This window comes from Chelonia mydas, chromosome 13 (genome assembly GCF_015237465.2).
Source record: "Chelonia mydas isolate rCheMyd1 chromosome 13, rCheMyd1.pri.v2, whole genome shotgun sequence".
Classification (NCBI taxonomy): Eukaryota; Metazoa; Chordata; order Testudines; family Cheloniidae; genus Chelonia; species Chelonia mydas.
This window is the reverse complement of record NC_051253.2, coordinates 31,746,937-31,770,772: the sequence shown is the minus strand read 5'-3', so window position 1 is coordinate 31,770,772 and position 23,836 is coordinate 31,746,937. Positions and strand designations below refer to the sequence as shown.

Here is a 23,836-nt window from a genome sequence, read left to right as displayed (position 1 = left end):
GGAGAGCTGAATTCCATTCCCAGCTCCAAGAACCTTCTTGTGTGACCTTGCACAAGTCACTTTCTCCCGCTGAGTCTCCATTCTCCCTTCTGTAAACCGGAGATCATAGAATCATAGAATATCAGGGTTGGAAGGGACCTCAGGAGGTCATCTAGTTCAACCCCCTGCTCAAAGCAGGGCCAATCCCCAATTTTTGCCCCAGATCCATAAGTGGCCCTCTCAGATGATGATAACGGAGCCTAAGCTCACAAGGGTGCTGGGAAGATAAATCCATAAACACTTGGGAGGTACCCAGGCACTGTGGGGCGGCCCTTAGGGAGACAGACTTTAACGCTGGTTCCACCCCAATCAATGGCGCACTGGGCTTGAATGCAGAAGGAACAAAAATGTACCTCCTCCTGTTTAGGAAGAACCAGACTCACTCAGAAAAGCAAGAGCCGGCCCTTGGGAAGCCCATCTTCGAGCTGGCTGGCCCGGAGTAGTCGCTAATGGGATGTAGAGCCTGTCACCCGTGGACTGCAGTCAGGGTGGGCGTGCCCATTGGAGAGCTGTTCAGTGGCGGGGCAGGAGGAGGGGCATGGGCTGAACCACCCAGGGGAACACATGTCCTAGTCGGAAAATCTCCGTCCCCATTGGCACTCGTTGCTCCGCTCAGCAGAGAGCCCAGGGAAGGGCCATGGCCATGAATTCCCCTCTAACCCTAAAGATGGTTTCTCCAAGTCAAAACCGAGGCACTTCCACAGGGAAATGCCCTGGTGCTGCCCCCGGGTGGTACTTCAGGGGATATTCAGAGGCACTTAGTCTACAAGGCTATCCAGCACCTTCCACCAGCACTAACTCTGCTGATGACATTATGTGTCTTAGCCTGAGCAGACAGTCCTACCCCTGCTAGTGCCTGCAGTCAGCTTACCTGTTCTGCACCAGAAAATCTACAATGTGTAGAGAGGTTCGGTCAGCTAACAACACTGCCAGGTGGAGAAAAGTTTCCCCGGGTTCCTGTAAATGGGAAACAAACAGCAAGTGATTGGATGCATCCGAGTTTCTCAGTATTTCCATGCAAAACAAGCAAGTTCTACCCCTCCTTAACTTCCAGGACTTGAAGAATTGCCACCATGGATCAGGGATGGGGCCTGTCTCAGACTGTGGCCAGTACAAGCTGCTTCCGAGGAAGGCACAAGAAACCCCAGAGTGGACAAATTTGGAATAACCCATCCATAGGGGAAGTGTCTTCCTCACACCCATCAGTTAGAGGCTTGCTCATGCCCTGAAGTGGGGGAGGGGAGGGTTCATATCCCCACTCTTTATGTAATATAACTGCAGATAAAGTCATCAGTAATTAAGAGCAGCAGTACTGCAGTGTTGCTTAGATCAGGGCCCCATTGTTCAATCACCAAACTGTAAGAGACAATGGTGACAGTTTCCTTACTAGGACACAGAACTGGAAGGGACCTCCTGGGACAATGGGTCCATCCCTCCTATCACCGGCAGCCCTATCAAATTATCATTATTACAATAATAGTAGTACAGTAACCCTCCCCCTGGCACTGGCCCCTGCTCCAGCTGCGATGCAGCAGAACACAATCCTGTCCTGGGGAGAGGACGGCCAAGGGAGGGCAGCTTGAACTGGGGAGGTGGCTCTGAATCCGCCCAGAGGGGCAGTTGGGAAAAGCTGTTAGAGAAGGAGAAGAATCGAGATGCTGAGCTAGGGTGAACCGGAGCCTGGGTAGGAGGGGAGGTGATAAAATAAAAGAAGAACAGGAGAATAAAAATAGGGGACTGGGAAGTGAGAAGGAAGAAAGAAGGAAAACAGCAAAGGTTTCAGGTCAGGAGAAGCAGAAAAATAACCAGACTTGGCAGGCGGGAGCAGGCACTAATAGAGAAGGGAAGTAGAGGGAAATGATATCTACAGACTTACCAGAGACAGAGCATCAAGGGAAAAAACTGAAAGGAAACAGAACTGGTGAAAAAGGGACTGGATCAAAAAGCTGAGTTAGATGAAAACAGAGCCTGAAAATGGTAAATGAGAAGGCCGCGCACAAAGGACCTAAAGCACGTGAGGAGAGAGAGTGACTGTGACCGTCTAGTGACGGGATACGGTTCAAAGGGGCCTGATGCACAAATGAGGGCCCACTAGGTGAAAAAACCGCACTTGTAGATAAATTCTGTGAAAAGACATACAGCCAGAGGAACAGCAAACCTCAGGAGCCCTTCAAGCCAAAGAGAAGCAACGAACAGGCCAGCAAGAGTGGAGCTGGACTTGCAGCCAAGGAGAAGAAAAGATGACTCTTCTGTGAAGTGACACAATCTATTGTTAAGGAATCTCTTTGTTCTTCTTAATAACAATCCATTTGGTACTAACTGCCCAGCGTGTACAAGCCCCAGAGGTTAACAAGTTGGTAACCTATAATTTAACTATGAACAGTAACTCTTTGGCAATGTTCTACATGATTTAAGCTCCTGGTACCAACTTGTTAACTTCTGGGGTTTTCCCTTATAAAGTCCTAAAAATTTCAAATGACCCATTTGTCTTGGTTTGCCGCTGCCTCTCCTCCCAATTTGCCTTGCCTGCCTGGCCGGGTCACCACACTATAATCATGCAGTATTAGTGGAGCACCCAGAGGCCCCAATCAGAATTAGGATCTCATTGTTTCAGAGACACCTGAGCTAAACCAACTGGTCCCTCTTCACCCATTTGTACTGACGTACAAAACATTGCAATGTATCAGCAAGGTGTGATTTTCCTTTGCAGAAGCCATGCTGGTTTCTCCCTTATATCCAGTTCATCATGGTGGTGTATAATTCTCATGATTACTTCAGTGAATTTTCCTAGTGCTGAAGACTCAGTGATCTGTAATTCCCCACATCACCCTGGGCATTGTTTTTACACTTGCTACCCACCAGCTGACCAGTACTGTAGCTGATTTTAACAAGTGACTACATATTGTATAAGCAGCTCAGCCCTTTCATTTCTCAATAATAAACAATACCTATCCCGCATATTGCACTTTTCAACTGTATATCTCAAGAAGCTTTATATTAAATACCCCATTTTTCAGATGAAGAAACTGAGGCACAGACTTGTCTAAGGTTACACTTCAAGTCAACAGCAGAACTGCCCTACTCTCCTGAGTTCATATCCAGTGCCCTATCCAAAGGGACTACTGGATTCCTTTTAGATGTGTACCATCTGATCCTGGAGACGCAATCTTTCAATGATCAGTTTGCTCTAGTACTTCCTGTTTTGACACCACAATTTCGGGCAGTGCCTCATCTTTATTACAAAAATCACTTCCTCATCCTCCTTAATTGTTCCCTTTATCCTGCAGCAGCCCACCAGACTCCCTAGTTCTCTCACAGGACAGGTGTCCTGCTTTTGATATACTTCAAACATGTCTTGTGATTTGTTTTTATGCCTTTTGCTGTTTTCTCTTTCGATTCCCTCTTATGCCTCCTGATTTCCTTCAGACATATTGCCTGACATAGTCTCTATGTTCTTTTACAGGCTTCACTAGCGTTGGCTTTCCAGTTTTGGAAGGATACCTGATAGCCCTTGAACCTCCCATTTAGCCAGGCAGGTTTACTTCCTGTCTTTCTGCTGCCCTTTCCGACTGAGGGGTACATATGTTCTGGGGACTGTTAGGGTTGCTTAAACAGTCTCCATGCTGAGTTCAAGGGTTTTAATTTCCTCATTTCTTACTTTAAGGTTTTTTACTTGTTTCCTCCTTTTCTTGAAGTTTAGTGTCACCATGCTCATTACTTGAATCTTTCCTCCTCTTGGCAGCATGCCACTAAGGGTATGTCCACACTGCAGTTAGACACCTGCAGCTGGCCTGTGCCAGCTGACTTGGGCTCGCAGGGCTGGTTAATTGCAATGTAGACTTCTGGGTTTGAGCAGCAGCCTGAAGTCTGGGACCCTCCCACCTTGCAGGGTTCTACTGCCTGGACTCCAGGCCAAGTGTGAACATCTACACTGCAACTGACCAGCCCCTTAGCCTGAGCGAAGTGAGCCTGAGTCAAGTGACACAGGCCAACGGTGGGTTTTTAATTGCACAGTGGACACACCCTTCGCGGCTCTGCTATTCTTACTTCTTGATTTAACTCCTAGTCGACCTATATTAGGTTGACTTACCACCACCGCAGTAATTAGTCCACACTACCTCCTTGAGTCGGTGATGCGCATCCTCATCAGCAGTGCTTCCACCGAGCTCAGAGGGGCAGTGTGTGGACCTGAGAGCCTGGTCTTGCACCTCTGCCGGAAGCCCAGCTGCCCCACAGGCTCCCGGCCTCCCTGCGGGCGGCTCCCCTTGGCTCCCTGTTGCCCACCAGGGGCAGGGGGCAAGCCGCCCGGGGCTTCTCGCCTCCCCGTTCCCTGCCCGGAGTGGGGTCCAGCTGCCCAGGGTTTTTGCCCTAGCTGCCAGCCAGGAACAGGGTCCAGCCACCCAGCCCTCCAGGGGCGGGGAGCAACTGGGTTCTAGCTGCCTGGCTTTCTTGTCAATTTCTCAGCTAAGAGAGCTACCAGCCGTTTTAAGTAAGGTCGTGTCTACACAAACAGTAGCCCTACCTACACCGACATAAGCCCTACACCTCTCGTGGAAGTAGAGTTATTATTTCAGCGTAGTAGGGCACTTACACGGGTGGGACAAGGCTGTTGTGTAGACACTGACATAATTTGGTTGATATAAATCAGCTAGCTGTGCAGTGCAGACCACGCCTTACTTAGGAAGTTGAGAACAGCCTCTTGTCTTGTGTGCGCTAGAGCTGGCTGTTCCGAGAAGCAACTGATGTGCCATTTGCCCAGCTGAAGTCACTCATTTCCTCATTTTGTTAGGCTGAGTTCCTTCTCTCATTTCTCTCTACAGGTGCACGCTACAGGTATCCCTGTCCTGAGGTAACCATACTCTTTATAGAGCAGTGGCAGTGACTTCTGAGTTAAGGTTGTGTTCTATTATTTCACTTAAAGCACCTATTATAGCTTTCAGACTTTGGTTTGAAAACCTAATGTATCTGTCCCAACTGTAATTTGAGTAATGTGTGAACTTTCTGAGGATTTCAATACATCTGTTAATTTCCGAGTTTTAATCAGTTAAAAATTGGCCTTAAAAGTTCTAACTCAAAAAGATTGAATTTTATGATTGTTCAAGCCTCTCTAGCTTAAAAGCTATGGCATATAGAAAGCAAGCAAGGTGCATGTCGGGCGAGTGTGGTGTCTCTCTTTGGATGTGACTAGTTTGCTAATTAACAAAAATAAGAGAATGTATTAGTGTTATTTACCATAATTAAATCTGTATGCACTGTGCCTAGCTGATGGAAAGCGTGATTTAAATGGGCAACCTCTGTTCTCTGATGCAGTGTGGGGAAGTCTTTCTGAAAAGTGTGAGAAAGGATTACAATACTGCCTTTTATCAGACGCCCCCAGGAACCTTCCCTGTGTCTGAAATTGGGGGCTACCATGGTGTATGGGGAGTGGGCAGTGCTTGTCCAGGGATACTGGTATTGCGCTGGAGAAGATCAGGGACAAAGGAATGGATGCTTTGCTGAAATCAGGATCTCACTGAAACTGAGATACTGAGACAGCTGGACAGTTTTACAAAGAGCAAGATCTTCAACACAGTAGCAGCTGCTTTGACCATGACCTGGACACAGGGTGGGTTGATATAAATCAAGGTGATTTAAATCACTAAGTGGGAAAACCTCAATTTAAATAATCAATTTTAATCAACTTTTCCATTTGTACTTATTATTTTCTAAAGAAGGGTGCATTCCCATTGGTTAATATAACTATTAAAACATGTTGATTTACAACTAAATAGAGCTTTTACACTAGATTTGGTACATCTTTTTGCTGCCTTGGAGGGTATATTATAACTATATACACTTATTTAATCAATTATGTAGCTTAATATTTTCACACTCTTATTAATTGTACATTTTAGTATGTTAGAAAATGGTGAATGATATACTGATTATTTACTAGATAATTAACTTTTTGCTCATGACTTGTATCAAGCTACATTAGGATGGTAACAGGAATTTAATTACACACCACCATATATATTTTATTTTTATTAAACAAAACAAACTTAAATATTTTGGATACATAACTTCTCTTACCAAAATGGGTTTTATATTTACCACAAACAATTTATTACAGGAACAGAGGGATTCGCTGTAGTCAGTGAATAAAATAGATTATTTCAGGTCAGCCTGGAAAAAATGTCAAATATACCTATCTGAAAGTGACTGGAGCTTAAGTCCCTACTCGCCTAAGTCTCCTGAAAATGAGACAACAGTCTCCTAAGTGACTTAGGCTGTCCTTCCCTTCTCGTTTTTATTCATAGATTGGAAGAGAAACAAGTTTTCCTGCTTTTTCAACTCCCAATTGTTTTCCTAACTTGGAATGAATTAGTCCAAATGAAGAAAATATTCTTTCTGTCCCTGCAGAAGAGGCTACTGCTGTCAAAAGCTCGTTTAGCATTTCAACAAACTCTGGTTCCAGGTGCTTAGTTAATGACTGCCGCCAGTTCAGTGGTATAACTTTCTTTAAAACATCATCAGCAAACATGTCCTGTGTGAACGATTCACCTCCAGCCCTGAAATTCATTATGGTTGGCATGATTAAGGTATGATTATTAAATGCCCATATCATAGCAGCATCTTCTTCAGCTGTTAGACATCTACCCTTGTACTTTGGGTTGAGGATATTAGCAAGAAAGTGAGGTGGAGTAAGTGCTTGATCCAGCTGCTTCTTTACTGCCTACACTTCTTTCTTTAATGCCTCTTGAAGTTCTTTCCAAATGTTAACAACATCAGCAATGCAACAGCAATTTTTCTGTGATTTGTGCAAGGCCATGGAAATCGGTTTCAGTATATCCAGCATCTTTTATGTTTCTCTTTAGTCCAATGGTGGCTACTTTGGCAGTGATAGTTCCATCTGTTTTGTCATGATTTTCTTCACATATTGTCATCAGACTAGGCCAGCTCTTAATAAATAGCTCTGTGACGGGATGTATAAATCCCACACTGGGACTGAAATGGTTAGAGAGCAGCTCTGGGCCCAGGTGACCCCACCCCGCTGCACCTACAGAGCATGTGCCAGCTGAAGGTGGAGCTTGAAAGGGAGCCAGACAGCTCAGAAGAGGCCTGATAGGGCAAGGAGAGAGTGCCTGGAGAAGGGTGCTGCAGAACCCTGTCCCTGGGAGACAGAGCCTGTCTGCTGTGCACAGAGGGGCTGGTGGTCAGTCACTCTCCTTTTCTTTACTGCTTTGTGTCACACTGTGAGACTTGGGCGGGGGCAAGGGTGGTAGGAAGTGGCCCAGGGACGCAGCCTCAAGGCACTCCCAGGTGCTGGACATTGTTGCCTCTTACAGGGTCCTGGGCTAGAGCCCAGTGGAGTGGGAAGGCCGGGGCTCTCCTACCAACCACCCTTCTAACAGAGAGCACAAGGCCCCTCACTTCCAGACTCCCCCTTGAGGAAGCCAGGGGAGGGTAAAGACTTTGAAAACTTAGTGGTTGGGACTGGACACCTGGAGGAGTCCATAAATGGATGAAGTCCTACCCCAGTCATGAGGGTGTGGGACCAGGGCCGGATTAAGACCTTTAAAGGCCCTAAGCACTGAAAAGATTATGATGCCCCCCCCCATATGTAATTCAAAATAAAAACACTACTATACCGTAAAATAAAATTATATTTTTTGAAATGACACAAAACTTACATGTATGCTGAAATTAAAATAGCTTCTTTCTAGATTTTCTCATTGCAAAATTCTAGATAAGTTAATCTGAGCTGACTCGACGAAGCATGTCTGCTTCCATACACAATAGGGAAAGTGAATCAAGTCTGTCCTGACACATTGTTGCTCTCTGAGGGTTTTTTATTCTTTTCAGCTGAGAAAAAGAGCGTTCTGCGGAGCAGTTAGTAATCATCAATGTTAGAAAAATACGTCGTGCGATCTCTACATTTGGAAATACACATTGTATTCCCTCTTTCAATATTGTGTCATGACGATCAATATGACTGAATTTCATTTTTCCTGTTTCATTACACTTTGCGCGCATATAACAGTGGAACTCCCGTACTTCTCCACAGAGATTCATGTTCAAGTCAACAGGGTATGAGTCAACTAGCTTTTGGGAACCTTGTGAATATTGGCCCCTTACCCCATGCCTGTGTGTCAGCCCCTTATCGCAGGCCTGGTGCCTCAGCACTGTGCCCCATGCCCGTCCCCTCCAGTCAGTGACATGGTCCCCCTGCCCCAGTCTGCACTGTCCCTGCCTGGGCTGCTCCTTTCCATCTACACTGTCTCTTGGGGCACCCAGTGCAGGGCCATCCTCACCTGTACAGGCTCCAGAACAGGCTCACTTAAATCCACCTTTTCGGCATAGGCCTGGAGCAATGTAAATAAGTCCCTCCACCTGATGGCTTCTTGTAGCTCCTGGCGCCGGGCAGCTGGGCTCCTAGACCTCTTCTTGGCGTATTTCCTCTCGACATACTTGGAGATGATGAAATCTTTCCGAAGGGCCCTGGGGTGGTGCCAGCATGGGAAGAGAGTTAGAATTCACACGGGAATGCGCAGGCCCTGGAGCACGATTGCTCCTGCTCCACTCCTGGGCAAGGCAGGCACAGGCTCGAGGCTGCCAAGGGAGGCAGCCATCAGAGAGGTGGTGCTTCCCCTCCTCTCCTGCTGCTGGTTCCTTCTTCCCTCTGCCCCTCCTTTCCTCTTGCCCGGCCTCCTACCCTCCTGCACCACTCCCCAGATCCTGCTCCAGAAGCACTGTCAACTCTCGAGATATTTGGTGCTGTCTTAAACTACAGCTGCTGGAGTCAGGTGATTATGTGAGAATCTCAGTTTCTATCCTTCAAAAGTCAGTTTCTGGCCACTGGAAGCCATGTCCCACATGTAAGCAAAAGGCCCACAAATCAGAAGGCAAAGGACATCATCATGATTGGTATGGAGAAAGTAAATAAGGCAGAGTTATTTACTCCTTCTCATAACAGAAGAACTAGGGATCACCCAATGAAACTAGTAGGCAGCAGGTTTAAAACAAACAAAAGGGAGTATTTCTTTACACAACGCAGTCAACCTGTGGAACTCTTTGCCAGCGGATGTTGTGAAGGCCAAGACTATAACAGCGTTCAAAAAAAGAACTAGATAAATTCATGGAGGATAGGTCCATCAATGGCTATCAGCCAGGATGGGCAGCGATGGTGTCCCTAGCCTCTGTTTGCCTGAAGCTGGGAATGGGCAACAGGGGATGGACCACTTGATGATTACCTATTGCGTTCATTCCCTCTGGGGCACCTGGCTTTGGCCACTGTCGGAAGACGGGATACTCGGCTTGATGGACCTTTGGTCTGACCCAATAGGGCTGCTCTTATGTTCTTATCAAATGTTATCATCTCATGATATCTGGGCTTGACACATGATTTTGATGTGTCAGGTTAGCAATGTCACCCCACCTCGGGAGCACTCTGTAGATTTCTCCATATGGATTGCAATGTGCTACACTAAGGCATGGTGCTGTGAGGTGAGGAATGGGCAGGGCAGGAGTTGAGGGGGGAGCAGAACACCAGCGTGGTGCACAAGAGCACATCAGCCCCTGCTGCTGCCCTCTGAACAGGTGGGTTTCAGGGGCTTTCCCCAGTGGCAAGCACTGCGGGTCACAGAATGGTGGAAGCTAGCAATGGAGACACCTGCTGGCCCTTCCAGCCTGTCCCTGGCCAGGGCAGGATTGTTCCTCAGGGTTTGTTTTCTAGCATTTTGTCCCATCTAATTTTAAATATCCAAGTCATGGGATTCCTGCCCTGTCCCCTAGGAGGCGCTTGCATCACCTCATATAGCTCACCACCAGGGGGCAGTTCCTGAGATGCAGCCTCACTTTTCTCTCTCTCAGTTTCCACCCATTTCCCCAGGTTCTAGCCCCACAGATCACACTTAGACCATCCCACGCCTAGTTGTGTGTGCCCCCCAGACAGTCTTGCTTTAGCCACATTCCGCAGACTGAGCTCTCTATTCTTTCCTTATAAAGCAGAGCCTCTCACCTCATGGCTGGTTCCATTGCTCTCAGGCTTTTGTCTATATCTTTCTGACAGGGCAATTCCCAGAACTGGATGCAGTGTTTAGGGATTCACAGATGTTAAGGCCAGAGGGCCCATTAGCATCATCTAGTCTGACCTCCTGCAAATACAGGCCAGAGAACCCATCCAGGGATTCCCAGATCCAGCCCAGAACTTCTGGTTGAGCTAGACTAGAGCTTGAAGGAGACCACCAGCCTTGACTTCAATGTCCAGAGGATCTCAAGAGGTGCCAGTGCAGTCGTCTCCCTGGTCTGTGATTGACACTATGACACTCTACACCCCAGGGGAGCACCCTGTAACCCCCATATTCGTCATTTATCTATGATTGTGATATTGCATGTAAAGCAGGCCATGTAAGGTATCATGGGAAAGGTTATGATCTGCTGAAACCCACTGTTCCATCTAAATATGAGTATCATTAATGCATATGAAGTTATGAGAATTGTGTTGCATGGCTGTCACTTAAATATACTGTGGGTTTGGGAAGTGCCCAGATACTAGCTTCCCAAAGATAATAACCCGGGGGATAACCAGTGCCCAGACGGGTGTCAAACAACCATCAACAGACATTGTCCAGCCAGGAAGCTACAATACAATGACTCACTTGCACAAGGCCACACCAGGGAAATTGCTCAACCTTGCCTGGTGACTCAGCAATGCCCACCGGACATGCCTGGACTTGTGCCCTCCAAGGACTAAGGGTATAAAACAGAACACAGTGGCCCCATGCTTGGCCTTTTCTCCTCCCCTCACCTATGCTGCAAGCAACAAGGATGCTCAGAAGACAGAAGATTTCAACAGAGGAGACTGGCCCAGGTTTAAGGGACAAACCTGTATATTAAGAACGGTGAGATCCAGTGGGGGTGAGAACATTGCTTGATCTAGTGTGATAAGAGTTAAGGTTGAGGCTGACTGTTTATATTTTATTTTCCTTTGGTAACCACTCTAACTTTTTGCCTATCACTTATAATCATTTACAATCTATCTTTTGTAGTCAATACATTTGTTTAACTGTTTATCTTTACCAGTGAGTTTGCCTGAAGTGTTTGGTAAATGTGCTCAAGTTTACAAAGGCTGGTGTATATCCACTTCCCACTGATGAAGTGGTGAACCAATTAATAAATTTCCATTGCTCAAGAAAGGGTCTCGAGCAGTGCAAGACGGTATATTCCTGAGGTACTAAGCTAGGAGCTGAGGGAATCTGGCTGCTGCCTTTGTCTGTGTGATTCGTGAGTGGCTCTGGACCATTCATGCAATCTAGCTGGCTGTGGGGCTCCACATGCAGTTGTACTGAGTCATAGCCCCTGGAGGGGTTTGCTGCTTGTCACCAGTAAAACACTGTGAGAGACAACCCAAATTAGTCAGTTAAGGGGGCACAGTGGTCCCACAGTCCCAGGTTGTACCCCGGGGTTCCTGTCACAGACATCTTTATCCAGGCAGCCCAGATTCCCTTGGGGCACCTCAGTGCGCTGGAAGCACAGTGGAATTTGTTGACTGCTCTCCCTGCTAGCTCTCCAGCAGCTGTTCCTGTTCCAACCTGCTGTGGGCTTATTTGGTGTTATTTCTCCCTAGAAGTACAGTCTTGTATTTTTCCAAAATGAATCTCACCTTGTTATTTCTACTGTGTGTTTCTACTCCCTTTGTTGGATTTCTGCCCTCACTCACACTGGACCTGATCCCCCTTTGGGCTGCACCTGTGCACAGTGGCTGTAAAATGCTGCCATTTCAACTCAGTAGCATCCACCGCTCACCATGCCCTGGGGCCCACGACCTACTGTGCCCTGGGGCAATGCGGGGCTGGGCCCCTAGTCTGATCTGAAATGTAATCGATGTGAAGAGCATTATTGAAGAGTTGGCACCAAAGGGTATGCCCCTCCCCATGACACCTTCCCATGTGGAGGAGTGTTTTCCAATGCACTCAGCATTGGTCTAACTGCTCTCATTGACACCCAGGGAAATCTACCAGTAACATTAAAGGGAACTGGGCACCCATGCCCCAGGCAGCTTTGGAAATCTCAGCCCTGAAGTCAGTCACATCCCGCCTGCTTGAACTGCCTCTCTGCTGCGTCTGTCCTTGTTAGATGCCCAGAGCAGTCTGGGGAATCCTCCAGAGAGAAATGCTGGCTGGCTCCCCCATTCCCATGACTGAGTGTTGCTGAGGAGAGGGCCATGGACAGGGTGCACTGTGACCCTCCCACCCCGGAGGAACCCAGGCATGTGTTCCAAGAAAATGGGGAGGGTGAAAACAGGTGCGGGAGATAGGCTAAGCACCCCAGAGCTCCACAGCTAATACCCCAAAGCCCTACCCGGAGACGTTTGTCCGGGCTCCGGGCTCCTGAGAAACGACTTACATATCACTGCCAGCTGTGGGTTTCAGCAAAGGGCTGGGGAGGTTGGCTTCCAGAATGTCATTAAAGCCAGAATTGCCAATGTTCTTAGCCAGCTGCAAAACAGATAAGCAAGAAACAAGTTGGCGCAACGTACAGCGCCGTGCTGAGAGCTGGGAGCGCACGCCAGCCAGTGTACCGGGGCAGGGGGGGGGCTGGACAGTAGAGCCCATGGGCAGGGGCCAGGTAGGCCTGGGCACAGAGAGCCCGCCTCTCACCGTAAGCTGGCCCATGTTGTAACTAGCTCCTGTCTGTGCAATGCCCTATCCAAGGTGCAGGCAACAGCAGAGCAGGGGGGTGCCCTAAGGGTGCGCCTGTGGGTGGCAGTGGAGCTGGCTTGTGCCCTAAGGGAACGCAGGCGGTGGCAGAGCGGGAGGCGGGGCGCTCTGAGGGAGCGCAGGAGGTGGCAGAGCGCGGGGGGGGGGGGGGGGGCGCCCTGAGGGAGCGCAGGCGGTGGCAGAGCGCGGGGGGGCGCCCTGAGGGAGCGCAGGCGGTGGCAGAGCGCGGGGGGGCGCCCTGAGGGAGCGCGCGCGGGCAGTTCCCTACCAAGAGCTCGGAGGTTGCAAGCTTGTCCAGAGACAGCGACTGGATGCGGGAGTGGTGCACACCCAACTCTCGGTGAATCCCGGAGCACTCGATGCAGATCAGGATGCCCAGGTTAATGGAGAGCCAGCTTGGGTCTGTTGGGGAGACAGCACATTGCTCTGATTAGCACCCCCATCCTGCCAGAGGTGCTGGGCAGTCAGGGGCACAGGGTGGGGTGAACAAGACACCTTGTCAACCACTCAGTCTCACCCCTCCCCCTCCCCCCGGCCTACAGTGGGGCATCTGAGCAGGTGGTGGAAATGGAGAAGAGAGAGGATGAAGGTGGGGGGATGGACTGGGACAGAGACAGGAAAGGAAGGAGAGTGGAAGCGAGACTACATTGGGAATGAAGGTACATGGACAGTGAGAGCCAGATTCCTCTCCCCAGACCAGGTGCACTTTACTGAGGGAGTCCTTGCTGGGCCTAGAGCTGTCAGAGCTCCTCTGCTTTCCTCCATGCAGCCTCCGGCACCCCGCAGGGGAATGGCTGGAGCACAATGCTCTCTGGCATCTCAAGCTGGTGGATAGTCCCTCAGGGACCACAGCTGGGTGGTGCAAGTCAGAGCAGCCCCCAGGATGCTTTAGTCTGTGCCGGGGGCCAAGCACAGAATCAGGGAGGCATAGCCGGACAGAATAGAGAATCTGGGCTGTAGAAAAAAATGTGAGAACAGGAAGGGGAAGTGCCATGGGGTCCAAGGAGCCGCTGGCCACTTGACTTTACACGATCGACTGAGTGGAGGATGGCAAAGGGGGCTGTTTATGGCAAACATGGAAAAATAATTTGAAAATGTCCCAGCTTTGGATAGGGGTGGGAGGAGAGTGGGGAGCCCCTTCCCCTCAACTGGCCCCTGTTGGGTCTGGGCAGGGAGCTCCTTCCCCCCCTTGGAGGCTGTCATCCCCCTGGGGTTTGTGGATGGGAGCTGACAGGTCTGCTGGCTGCTTTGCCGTGCCGTTGCTCTGGGTTGCGCATGCTGCGTGCAGTGGCACTCAGAGCAGGTCTACACTTAAAATGGCACATCCGCACGGGTGCAGCTGCACCGCTGTAGCTATTTGGTGAAGATGCTCTTTCCCCGACGACCCATGGAAATGCACTCTCCATAGCTGCTGGTAGTGATGGGGCTGCCCATGGGGGTCTGGGAATGGGGGGCGTAAATTCACTGATTTTAAAGGTACCCCTAGAAGGAGTTTCCAGGGCACTGCTCCTCCCCCCAGTTCCCTCTCTGGAGCAAGAGGTTGGTGCCTTGTCCTCGCAGGTCCGTGTCCCTGTGTGCTAGGGCTCCAGCTTAGGTGCAACTCACACAAACGCTTGGTCTGGACGTTGCTCTGGGCAGGGACCTGTCTTGCTATTGGCTCTGCCTGTAAAGGGCCATGCCCTCTCTGGAGCTAGCTCCCCAGCAATGAGACTCAAAGAAAGAACCTGACTTAGTCAGTCTCACACAACATGCCAGCCGCCAGTGCCTGGAAATGTCTGAGCTCAGGCCCCGGGGGGGTACAGAGAACTGTAGGCTAGTGGCTACAGCACGGGACTTGGCTTTATGCCAGACTCTGACACTAACTGGCTGGGTGACCTTGACCAAGTCATTCCCCTCCATGTTGTAGCCAGACAGCCAGCCCCCTCCTCTCAGACCAGCATTGCTGGGAACACACGGGAGCCAAAACAGGGCACTTAACATAAATTCCAGCACAGCCTTTAAAGCTGTGAAAAGCACAGGTGTGCTGCTACAATGTGCCTCTGGGAACATATACAACGATTAGGCTCACAGCAGGCAGAGGCGCTGTGACAGACATGGCTCTTAGCCCCTACTAAATAGCATGATGCACACACACCAACATCCTAGGTGGGAAAATATTTACCCTAATAAAAGGAATGTCCAGTAGTCGAAACTTATTGTTTCTCTCCCTTGCAAGTGTAAACTACTCTTGCGAGAGCTGGCATTGCCCAGACAGACCAGTCCCAATTTGGCATAAGAAAGGAGAAAGAGAATAAAGGAGTACAGAGGTATAAGTAGGGGACCTACAGCACCATGATTTTTGAGTGCTTTTCACTATCTATCTGCTGGTCAGATAAGTGACAGCCTCCCAAGGCTTCTGCAGCTAAGAGGGTCCCTAAGCCTTGTCCCTTATTCGTCTTTCCGCGGAATTGAGTGACCGATCCTGGCTTGGCACCGCTGGAATCGAGAGATGCAAGGAGGGTAAGAAGCACCCACTCCTGATCTCCTATCTTTAGTGTACACATATTTTGAAATAGAGCTCTATACTTTGTTTTCTTTCTTTGGGATTGTGGCTTCAGTTTTGTAACTTGTTTGTGTGTGTAACATCTCTACATTTAAATAAGTAGGCACTAGCAATTTTGTAACCACATGATTAGAATCTAGTTTAATAAATTTTGGTAACCATTGTGCATAAGCCTGACTTGTTTCTCTGATTTACTGTAAAGCAGCCAACACAATTAAAGAACCTCAGCCGTTTTGGCTATAAAGCCTGGCCATTAGGTGAGAGTACTAAGAGCCTAGCGTTGAGTTGTGCCGCCTCCACGGGGCAAACTCTTGGGGCGCCTGTCAGTCAATCCTGACTGCCCGCTGCGAAGGAGCTCTGAGCTCTAGCAGTTAAAGTCACGGGTGTGGAGAGGCTCTTAGTGCTGCCATTGGGGCACCTGTCAGTCAGTGTTGACTGCCCGCTGCGAAGGAGCTCTGAGCTCTAGCAGTTAAAGTCACGGGTGTTTAGGACCTTGGGGCATCCGTCAGCCTAGCCCGGGCTGCCCGCCGCGAAGGGACAGTGCGTCCTAGCGGTTAAAGTCACGGATGGTATAAACGGGCATAGCTGGCACCTCACCAAACATCCTTGGCCATCGGCTAACACATGTGCCTCCATTCCCCCTGGGAAAAGGGCAAATGCTGACGGGGTTTGTAGGCTGCTGCCAGAGCAGGGTGATCGCCTGCCAGTGCTCCAGTACAAGGCAGTTCCTGGAGTTTCTTGCCCGACATCCCACTTTTAATACTCTCAGATTCCAAGGCCTCATCTAATCTGTCCTCCTGCATACACAGGCCAGAGAACCCCAAATAATCCCTGTCTTCATTCAAAATTTGCCAGGGCTGGAGAAGTCACCACTCCCCAGCAAGATTGTCTGGCTATGTGGACTCTCTCCTCAGGCCCTACGCTACCAGCACTCCCAGCTATCTTCGAGACACCACTGACTTCCTGAGGAAACTACAATCCATCGGTGATCTTCCTGAAAACACCCTCCTGCCCACTATGGATGTAGAAGCCCTCTACACCAACATGCCACACAAAGATGGACTACAAGCCATCAGGAACAGTATCCCCGATAATGTCACTGCAAACCTGGTGGCTGACCTTTGTGACTTTGTCCTCACCCATAACTATTTCACATTTGGGGACAATGCATACCCGCATGGCCCCACAGTATGCCAACATTTTTATGGCTGACTTAGAACAAAGCTTCCTCAGCTCTTGTCCCCTAACACCCCTACTCTACTTGCGCTACATTGATGACATCTTCATCAGCTGGACCCATGGAAAAGAAGACCTTGAGGAATTCCACCATGATTTCAACAATTTCCATCCCACCATCAACCTCAGCCTAGACCAATCCACACAAGCGGTCCATTTCCTGGACACTACTGTGCTAATAAGCGATGGTCACATAAACACCACCCTATACTGGAAACCTACTGCCCGTTATACTTACCTACATGCCTCTAGCTTCCATCCAGGACACACCACACGATCCATTGTCTACAGCCAAGCTCTAAGATACAACCGCATTTGCTCCAATCCCTCAGACAGAGACAAACATCTACAAGATCTCTATCAAGCATTCTTAAAACTACAATACCCACCTGCTGAAGTGAAGAAACAGATTGACAGAGCCAGAAGAGTACCCAGAAGTCACCTACTACAGGACAGGCCCAACAAAGAAAATAACAGAACGCCACTAGCTGTCACCTTCAGCCCCCATCTAAAACCTCTCCAGCGCATCATCAAAGATTTACAACCTATCCTGAAAAATGATCCCTCACTCTCACAGATCTTGGGAGACAGACCAGTCCTCGCTTACAGACAGCCCCCCAACCTGAAGCAAATACTCACCAGCAACCACACACGACACAACAAAAACACTAATCCAGGAACCTATCCTTGCAACAAAGCCCGATGCCAACTCTGTCCACATATTTATTCAAGTGACACCATCATAGGACCTAAACACATTAGCCATGCCATCAGGGCTCGTTCACCTGCACATCTACCAATGTGATATATGCCATCATGTGCCAGCAATGCCCCTCTGCCATGTACATTGGCCAAACCGGACAGTCTCTACGCAAAAGAATAAATGGACACAAATCTGACATCAGGAATCATAACATTCAAAAACCGGTAGGAGAACGCTTCAACCTCTGTGGCCACTCAGTAAAAGATTTAAGGGTGGCAATTTTGCAACAGAAAAGCTTCAAAAACAGACTCCAATGAGAAACTGCAGTGCTTGAATTAATATGCAAACTAGATACCATTAACTTGGGTTTGAATAGAGACTGGGAGTGGCTGGGTCATTACACTTATTGAAACTATTTCCTTAAGTTAAGTATCCTCACACCTTCTTGTCAACTGTCTAAATGGGCCATCTTGATTATCACTACAATCCTTTTTTCTCCTGTTGATAATAGCTCATCTTAACTAATTAGCCTCTCACAGTTTGTATGGTAACTTCCAACTTATCTGTATGTGTGTGTATATATATATATATATATATATATATATCTTACTATATGTTCCCTTCAATGCATCCGATGAAGTGGGCAGTAGCCCACGAAAGCTTATGCTCTAATAAATCTGTTAGTCGCTAAGGTGCCACAAGTACTCCTGTTCTTTTCACTCCCCTTAGTAAACCCTTCCACTAAATGTACACCTCTGTACAGTCTGAATGTGTCTAGCTTCAACTTCCAGCCACTGGAGTGTTAGACCTTCTCTGGTAGACTGAGGAGCCCACCAGCAAATATTTGTTCCCCACGTAGGTATTTCTAGACTAATCACGTCCCCCCTTAACCTTCTCTTCGTTAAGCTAAATAGAGTGAGCTCCTTGAGTCTATATCACTATGAGGTAGGTTTCTAATCCTTCAATCATTTGCGTGGCCTCTTCTCTGAACCCTCACCAATTTATCAGCATCCTTCTTGAACTGTGGGCACCAGAACCGGACTTAGGATTCCAGCAACAGAGGGTAGGAGTGACTGAGTGGGAGGAGCCAAAGGGCGGGGTGGGAGCAGGAGGGACTGATTTCGGAGGTGCAAAGCGTTCAGCAAAGTGATGGCTGAGGGGACTCAGTCTCCTCTCACTGAGCAGTTTCACAGCAGGATCCTTCCATTGATTTGGGGGGGATGGGGGGGGGTCCAAGGAGTTTGAGGGCAGATCCATGGTCCCCTCCCTCAAGGCTGTAATTCAGGGAAAGCTCTATGTGGGGCTCCTGCCAAACTGGGTATTTCTGCAGGAGGGAGGAGTGCAGGGCATTTTCCCAAGGAGCTGTGGAAAGCCCCTGAATGGCGCTGGTGATGGGGGTGGGAGCAGTGGTGTGCTGGCTGGGGTGGGGGTAGGGTGCCCAGATGCTCCCTGCCACCCATGGCTCCAGCAGCCCCGTGCTGTGAGTGGAGTACAGGGCTACGGAGGGGCTAGCAGCTGCCTTCGAGATGGCTGCTGGCTTGGCTGGAGCAGGGTCATTGCATCACTGTGCTGGGTGCTGACTGCGCAGCAGCTGTATGATGCCTGTCCCTGTCCCTGTCCCATCCTCCCACGACTACGCTTACCTGGTGCTGAGCAGTCGCAGCACACACTGTTCCCTGGCATGCACTTGATCTCCTCGATGATGGCCCTGGTCAGCCCCTCCATGCTGCTCTCTCGACTGCCATGCTCCCGGCTGAAGGCCACATTCAGAGCCTCCTCCTTACTGTTGCTGAGAACAGAAATCCAGCTGCGAGGAGGAGGAAGCTGTTGTCAGAGGGGCCCCTGTTCCATGTCAGGAAGGGGTACGGGCTCTGTACTCTGGTGCACGGGGGAGCAGAGGCGAGGGCTAGGCATGAGCCATTGCTGCCCTGCTGCGCCATCGCCCCCTGCGTGCTCAGGGCTAACACGGGGAGGGTGCCTGGGGCAGTGGAGACCTCGAGTTCTGCACTGCACATTGCTCTGAGGAGGGACTCTGCCCCATGGCCTCACCCTGGCACTTGGCAGGAGCGCCGGAGTGGCTGCAGAGCAGCATCTCAGAGCTGCAGGGGTGGGGACTGTGCTTTCCGACCTGCCCAGCACCTTTAGCCTTGTACCAACACTTGTCTGGGGTGGGCCAAAGCTCGCTACAGGCCTGTGCAGGCTCAGAGAAGGAAGTAGCGTGGGCTCACAGCAGGCTCCTCCCCACACCTGATTACTGGCAGAAACTTGGTAGTGAGGGCCGATGAACTCAGACCGGCCATTGCTGCCCTCTGGCTGGTGCGTCTCCCTGCAGGGCAGACAGAGGCAGCCCAACAGAGAACACCACTTTTCAACCCCCACGTCCACAGCTGGGGATGGGCAAGAGAAGGAGGCTGGAGGCAGCAGACCTTTGCAGGCAAGTCCCACTGCTCCGGCCGGTGCTAGGGCCGGGCAACACGGAGGCTGCTGGCTCTTCTGCTCCACACGCAGGCCTGGGAGCCCGGGGCCATTGAATTCCAGCCATGGCCTTGGGCAAATCAGGCATCAGCAGCCTCTGCCTCAGCCTGGCTACCCTGCTGCCCTCCCTCCTGGAGGGGCGAGGAGGATGCAGGGCTCCAACCTGCGGCAGAGGAGTGAGATGACCCAAGGAGCTGCCTCCCATTCAGCAGCTCACAGGGCTGGTACTTGTCCCCCACAAGAGGCCTTATGCCACTTGGCCATTCTGCTCCCGACTCAGCGCAGTCCCTGCTCCCACCCCGGTACTTACGCGGTGCATTCCTGCTCGTCCTCCGCCAGGAAGTGGTACGTGCGGTTATCTGAGATACACAGAACCATTTGTGTTTAGACCTGAGACAAACCGGCAGCCAGAGGGCACCAACGCCGCCCAGAGGCAGCTCTCTGCACTCCCCAGGTGAGGGGTGTGTGGCACAGTCCAGCACACAGAGGGGGGCATTCACTCCGCCATTCACTCGCTCAGCCTCTGCGGCCAATGTGCATGGGGTTAGCACCCTGCTTGCCCCACCCGAAGGTGGTGCCGGGGGGCCAGGTGCAAGAGCTCTGGCCCACATGCCCGTAGGCTGCAAGCATCTGAGGCTGTGAAGGTGCTGCACCACTGAGCTCTACCCCTCTTTCTCTGTCAATCTTTCCTCAGCCCCAAGTCCTTTCAGGAAGCCAGCCAGGGTGTTGTGTTTTACTGAGCTGCACGTACAGCACCAGGCAGAATGGGACCCTGACTCGGAGCACTGCTGCAATATCAATACCTAGGAACGCCTGCAGTGGGCTAAGCTGCCTGCATCACAATGTGATTGTTACCAAACCTCCGCTTTCCCCTGCTAGTGCCACCAAGCCAGCCAGACGTCCAGCATGGGCATACGCTGGCGAAACCCGCTGTGGAGATTCCCTTTCATCACAACACCCAGGCTCTGTGTTTGCCAAGCAGCTTGAAAGCTCAGAACTGCAAACGGCCTCGCAAACCTGGTCCGTATCCCCATGCCCTGGGCCTGGCCTAGAGCTCCCGATTGGAACCACACAAGTAGTGCCCCTGCCCTGCACCTTGCTGCCTGCTTGCATTGGTTCCCTGACCTGCCGCCTTCTTGGGGCCCTGAGTCAGAAATTCAGCATGCGGCTGCCCATTGGGCCTTCCCCAGGCATTACGAAACAAACAATGGGACTCACGTGAAACGAGGTCGAAGCACTTCCTATCATCCGGGTTCGGCTTCACTTGGCAAATCAGCAGATTCAGCTTGGCTGGTGAGCGGTTTAGCTAGTGGATGGAAGATGGAGTACTTGCAGCATTGCTAGAATAGCAACCCCTGGGGGCAGGTCCCGGCAATGCTCCCAAGCGATTAGGGTCACTGAGGCAGGGAAGAGGGAGGAAGAACTTCCCAGCGGTTAGGGACAAACCTGAACTTGGGAGACTCAGGTTCAAGGCCCTGCTCTGTCAGAGCCTGCCGGTGTGAGCCTGGGGAAGTCACTTAGTCTCTCTGGCCTCAGTTCCCCTTTGTCCACGGGGATAACAGCCCTGCCCTGCCTCCCATTGAAGCCTGTGAGCGCTCAGCTAGGCCAGTGACAGGGGCCAGATAGAATGCAGTCGGCCTTCCCAGTAACCCATGCACTTTGTTCTTGCCGGTGCTGTCATCAATAATAATAAACTAAATCACAGCAATGACCTTTCCCCGCTCCTGGATGCTGGGTGCGCTCTCCGTGCAGGCTCTCAGGCTGGGCAAGACCCTAGTGATTTGCCTGTGGTCCACTGAGGGCACAGGGACTCCAGCCTGAAAGGAAAGACTCCAGTGGGCATTGGGTCAGGCCAGCAGCATGGGGCTGGAGAAGATCATAGAATCATAGAACCATAGAATATCAGGGTTGGAAGGGACCTCAGGAGGTCATCTAGTCCAACCCCCTGCTCAAAGCAGGACCGATCCCCAACTAAATCATCATACTCCAGGGACTCCAGTCAGGCTCAGGGAAAGCCACTAGACACATTGTGGGTAACAAAGTGTTAATCATCTGCACAACTCTCCTGGAAGGGACTGAATCCCACAGGCCTTTTCAGCCCACCACTTCTGAGCATGGGCCATGAAGGTGATGGAGGCACCGGCCCTACCGTGCTGTGAAAGATGGTCAGGTAGCCATTCTGGATCGTGCACTTCCTCTTCTGCCAGACCTTCCTCAACCTGAAAATGAACCGGGAATTCTCTCATTTCAAAGGAGATGCTCAAAGTCCTTCTGCCCAGGGGGCTGGAGACCCCTTCAGCCAGGGACCAGCCTGTCAAAGGAGCGTGCAGAGCAGCACCACTGCAGGCAGCAATGCAGAGAGGAGAGGAGGGCACAGCTAAGGCCACAGCTCCTGCTCCTGACAAAGTGCCTGGCTCATGCAGGTGGGAGGTAGTAGCAAGAGCAGGGCGGGGGAGCCCTTGGCCTGCCCTGAGCTGAGAGAGGTGGCCTGCGGCACGCCGCAAGAGGCGTGATGGACGGGCAGCACAGCCTCTTCCTGGAGACGATATATATAGCATTTTCCCCAAGCCATGGGCTGGCCCTGCTGCCAGTCCCAGCCTGGCAGAGCTCACTGCGAGGATGTGCTCCAGGCCTCTCAGTTCATGCACTTCCTTCCACTTCTAGCTGTAGCCCTTGCCATGCCCTAGATTCCTCTCCCGCCTTGATATTTACGCCTCCCATGGGTTTGTAAACTGCCTTGTCCCCTCCCCACCTGCAGGCACTGCTCAGCCAAGCCAAACATGTTACACCCTTCCAGTCTCCTTCGCACATCGATCCCTTCAGCCCCTGATCATTTCCATGGTTTACCTGGCCTCTGTGCTGCCATATTGCCCTGAAAACTCATGACAGATTTGGAATTGTCTGTAATAAGGTGGGCAAGGTAATATCTTTTACTGGCCCAGCTTTTGTTGCTGGAAGAGATAACCTTTCAAGCTTATACAGAGCTCTTCCTCAGGTCTGGAGAAGGTAACCAGAGTGTCCAAGCTGGAGGTTTTTAAGAACAGGTTAGATAAACACCTGTCAGGGACTCCTGTTCCACGGGACAGACTGGGCTCACCTCCCTGCTCCAGGCACTGCAACTTCTGAGGTCCCTGGGCCACTCGCTTTGGCCCAGCTGTCATCACGACAGGCGTCCCAGTACGCCAAATATGAGTGAGTGGCAATGCCACCCCCGGAGCCAGGTCACAACTCCACTCTCACAAATTCAGGGGAGCAGTCGGGAGCAGGGCCAAACCTGAGCTGTGCTGCAACCCCTGAGATTGCAACGCCCAGAGTGGAGAGCCACGTCCAGCCAGCCCCACAGCACTGGAGCTGCGGGAGCCACTGCTCTGGGGTGAGTGCTGGGCAGGACCCAAGCCCCCTGGGGGCAGGATCCAATCGAAACCACCCGAGGGCCTCTACCCCCAGACTATTTATTGGGTTGCAACAGGCCACAAACATTTACAAATGGGCCCTGAGCCCACAAAGGTTGAGAACCACTGGTCTAGATAATACTTAGTCCTGCCTCAGTGCAGGGGGCTGGACTTGATGACCTCGTGAGGTCCCTTCCAGTCCTAAATTTCTACGATTCTAAGGTGGAACAGATTGTTAAGCAAAAGGGGTTCACATGTTGTAGGAGACCACTTAAAATGAAGTGGGCAATTAGTATCTTTGCAGTGGATGACAATGGAGGGTTTCAGAGTAGCAGCCGTGTTAGTCCGTATTCACAAAAAGAAAAGGAGGACTTGTGGCACCTTAGAGACTAACCAATTTATTTGAGCATAAGCTTTCGTGAGCTACAGCTCACTTCATCGGATGCATACTGAGGGTTAGTAGGCAGCAGGGTATGTTACAAATGGTTGTAATGGACCATAAATCCAGGGTCTCTGTTAAGTCCATGGTTTTTAATGTCAAGCAGAGAGTTATGAATTTAAGGCCATGTCTACACATATATCGCTGCAGCGACGCACTGATACAGCTGCGCCACTGCCGTGCATGCGGGGAAGACGCTCTATGCCAATGGGAGAGAGCTCCCCTGTCGGCATAATAAAACCATCTCTGCAAACGGCAGATGCTGTATCAGCGGGAGAAGCTCTCCTGCCGACATAGCACTTTGCACAC

The 23,836-nt window shown here is 50.6% G+C and overlaps 1 protein-coding gene across 3 annotated transcripts in view; it reads right to left on the bottom strand.

Moving 5' to 3' along the window:
- LOC102931959 (arf-GAP with SH3 domain, ANK repeat and PH domain-containing protein 1) overlaps nt 1-23,836 on the bottom strand; it is a 101,022-nt gene that overhangs the window by 26,027 nt on the left and 51,159 nt on the right. For all 3 annotated transcript variants that reach the window (XM_037915630.2, XM_037915629.2, XM_037915631.2), the window contains 8 exons: nt 21,846-21,915; nt 20,915-21,002; nt 20,007-20,055; nt 18,865-19,028; nt 13,009-13,142; nt 12,427-12,518; nt 8,334-8,520; nt 911-996 (listed from right to left, as the gene is read on the bottom strand). In XM_037915630.2, coding sequence (XP_037771558.1) covers nt 911-996; nt 8,334-8,520; nt 12,427-12,518; nt 13,009-13,142; nt 18,865-19,028; nt 20,007-20,055; nt 20,915-21,002; nt 21,846-21,915 — 870 coding nt within the window. The remainder of the gene's footprint in view (nt 1-910; nt 997-8,333; nt 8,521-12,426; nt 12,519-13,008; nt 13,143-18,864; nt 19,029-20,006; nt 20,056-20,914; nt 21,003-21,845; nt 21,916-23,836) is intronic.